The sequence below is a fragment of the Lipotes vexillifer genome, unplaced genomic scaffold (genome assembly GCF_000442215.2).
Source record: "Lipotes vexillifer unplaced genomic scaffold, Lipotes_vexillifer_v1.1 scaffold419, whole genome shotgun sequence".
In the NCBI taxonomy this organism is placed as follows: domain Eukaryota; kingdom Metazoa; phylum Chordata; class Mammalia; order Artiodactyla; family Lipotidae; genus Lipotes; species Lipotes vexillifer.
Genome location: NW_006786333.1, coordinates 2,749,671 through 2,752,426, shown reverse-complemented (window position 1 = coordinate 2,752,426; position 2,756 = coordinate 2,749,671). Strand labels below are relative to the sequence as shown.

The window sequence follows — 2,756 nt, the reverse complement described above, 5'->3', positions numbered from 1 at the left end:
AAGAGCTACCATTTTGAGAATGTTCATAGTGCCAGAGAGTGAGGTAAGTGGATTTACAAGCATTATCTTATTTAATTCTCACAAGGAATTATATATTATTAAATAAACTAAGGATTAAAGAGAGGTTAAGAAGATTGATCAAGATCACCCAGCAAGGAAATGCTCAGCGGGGTTGCTCGCTCGAGTCTGCCATGTTGTCTCCCAGACCTGCAGACTTTCTGGATGGAGAAAGAGAGCTCTGCTCACCCTTGCCCTTCCCACCTGCCACCCTGTCAGGCTCAGTCCTTCTTTCCTTAGAGCTTTGCTTCCACTTTGGTTAAGGACCTTAGCACGTTATTTTATCATGTGTCTCTCATCTTTCCCACTTGGCTGAACCTCAACTGATGTTAGAGACCACAGAAATCATGCTCTCATCTCCGATAGGTCCTGTAGTACTTCCATCAAGTTTTCCTCCTCCAGTTAGTGGTAGCTCAAAAAAAGATTTATTCTTCCAGTAGCAGCTCAATAAAGGTTTATTGAATTCATAAATGGATGAAATACTGGGTTTACCTGACCCACTAGAGACTGAGCTAAAGTAGTGGTTTGAAATATGCAGTCGTGATCAAGAAATTCTTCCTGAAAATACAGTAGATCTCTGAAGCAGATGGCAGGGCTGGAGGAAGGAGTGGGAGAGCAGAGTGTGGCCCCTCAGTGAGGCTGAGAAGAGGAGCTTCCCTTGGGAGCAGGCAGTTCCTCCACAGCTCAGCCTCCACCCTTTCCCGAGGTTCCTCCTGCTCTCCCAGGATTCTGCGTGTTCTCATCAAGAAAATACCAGATCTCTTGAAAGCCGAGGTTTCTGCTTTGCGGTTTGTGAGCCAATCTCATAACGTCACAGCCACCACCGGCAGCCCGCAGTACTTTTCCTGACTCCATGGAGGCAAACTAGACTGGGCTTCCAGCAAGCGAAACCTCTTGGGTAAATATTTTGGGCCTGGTTTTTAGATTTCTCTGACAGACCAAGTGGTGGAGATCTGTGTATGTACACAGGACGGACGGTCTCTCCCTTTTTCTGCTATGTTACTTTCGTTATAGAAATAATTCTGCTCCTCTTAGTCAGCTCTTGCTGGGGAATTGGGCTTTCCTTGTTGATTTTCACTCAACAAGGAAAGAGGGTTTGTTGAGGAGAGGTGGAGAGGACCCACAGCATGTCTTCTCCCAGGCCACCTGCTTCTTAGGTGGACCTCCTACATCACTCTCTGTTTTAGCATCAGAGAGTTCAGGTTGGATGGTGAAAAACGGCCTTTCTGGGTTTCCAGTCCTAATAGGAATGTGTAGATCTAACCTTGATACTGAAGTTGCAACAAAATTCATCAAATTCTAAACTTGTTGCAGGAAAGAGCTAAGTCCTGTGCATGTGCGTGACTGCCCATGCACACACACACACACACACACACGCACGCACACAATTTATATATTAATTATACAATTAATGTATATATGAGAATATACTATATTTTCATATACATATATGTTATTTACAGTATATTTATGTATACACACATTTTTTCACAAACACAGAAGCTTAAAGCAGGAAAGAGCAATGCATTATATATACACACACACATATATATGTGTGTGTGTACTTACAAACAAAATATATAATACACAGTGTACGGCTCATGGCATGTTTCGGGGATAGGTATTTGTATTTGTGCTCCCTTTTTTTTTTTTTTCAAGTACTTGGGCCTCTCACTGTTGTGGCCTCTCCCGTTGCCGGAGCACAGGCTCTGGACGCGCAGGCTCAGCGGCCATGGCTCAAGGACCCAGTCGCTCCGCGGCATGTGTGATCTTCCCGGACCGGGGCACGAACCCGTGTCCCCTGCATCGGCAGGCGGACTCTCAACCACTGTGCCACCAGGGAAGCCCGCTGTGCTCCCTTTTAATGGCAAATTATTTTTAGGTAAGGCTATCACAGTCTTTAAGCAGAGCGAAGACTCTTTCCTTAAACAGCTCAGGGAGAATTTTGTTTGCTACTTTTGAAGAATCCTTTGATGTACCCAAAGCCTGTGGAGGGGTGATTCCAAACCCACTGAATTAAAAAGTGTGAAGTGTCTGCTAGGAGTTCGCTGATCTGTTAGGGGAGACCGAATCGAGAAGAAAAGGCCACTTTCTCTCCCCAGCGGGACCCAGATCCCTGCCTGCTGTTGAGCGACTTTATATACAATGAACGACAGAACGTTTACAGAAAAAAAAAGAGAAAAGAAAAAGTGGCAAGCACCGAGGGGCAGCCGCCGGCGCCCGGGATGGCACGTGACCTGGGGGGGGCGGGGTCCCGCGGGTCGCCAGCCAGTGGACGGGGACGGGGGCGGGCCCACGACTCGGGGGGCGGGGCCTGTGCCCGCGCAGCTCTCACCGCGGTCCCCTTATTTGGATCTGCGGGAATGTGGGCTGGAGCGGTCCTGCAGCGGTACCAACCTCCAGCCTGTCGCCTGGACTGCCCCTGACCCAGGCGCCCCGCTGCTCGGTGGCAGGAGGGCCGGCGGAGCGCCATGGCCTGCATCCTGAAGGTAACGACTCGCATCTATGGCTTGGACGCGTGGTTGGGCAGCCTCTTGCTGCTAAGAGGCGTGGAGCCAGCCGCGGTCCCACGGCATCCTCATCTCAGTTGTCTTTTCCTGGCGTTGCTTTTCTTTTTGTTCGTTTGGCAAATGCATAGGGAGGGAGATTCTGAAACATGCAGCTGGCACGGCTTCTCGTCCGACCATTCCTGCTTCTCC

At 48.9% G+C, this 2,756-nt stretch overlaps 1 protein-coding gene across 1 annotated transcript in view; it reads left to right on the top strand.

Annotated features, from left to right (window-relative positions):
* Positions 1 to 2,366: 2,366 nt before the first annotated feature.
* The window catches only part of ST6GALNAC3 (ST6 N-acetylgalactosaminide alpha-2,6-sialyltransferase 3), a 591,033-nt gene continuing 590,643 nt past the window's right edge, over positions 2,367 to 2,756 (top strand). Inside the window, exon 1 of the mRNA XM_007458723.1 lies at positions 2,367 to 2,546. Coding sequence (XP_007458785.1) covers positions 2,529 to 2,546 — 18 coding nt within the window. The 5' untranslated portion in view covers positions 2,367 to 2,528. The remainder of the gene's footprint in view (positions 2,547 to 2,756) is intronic.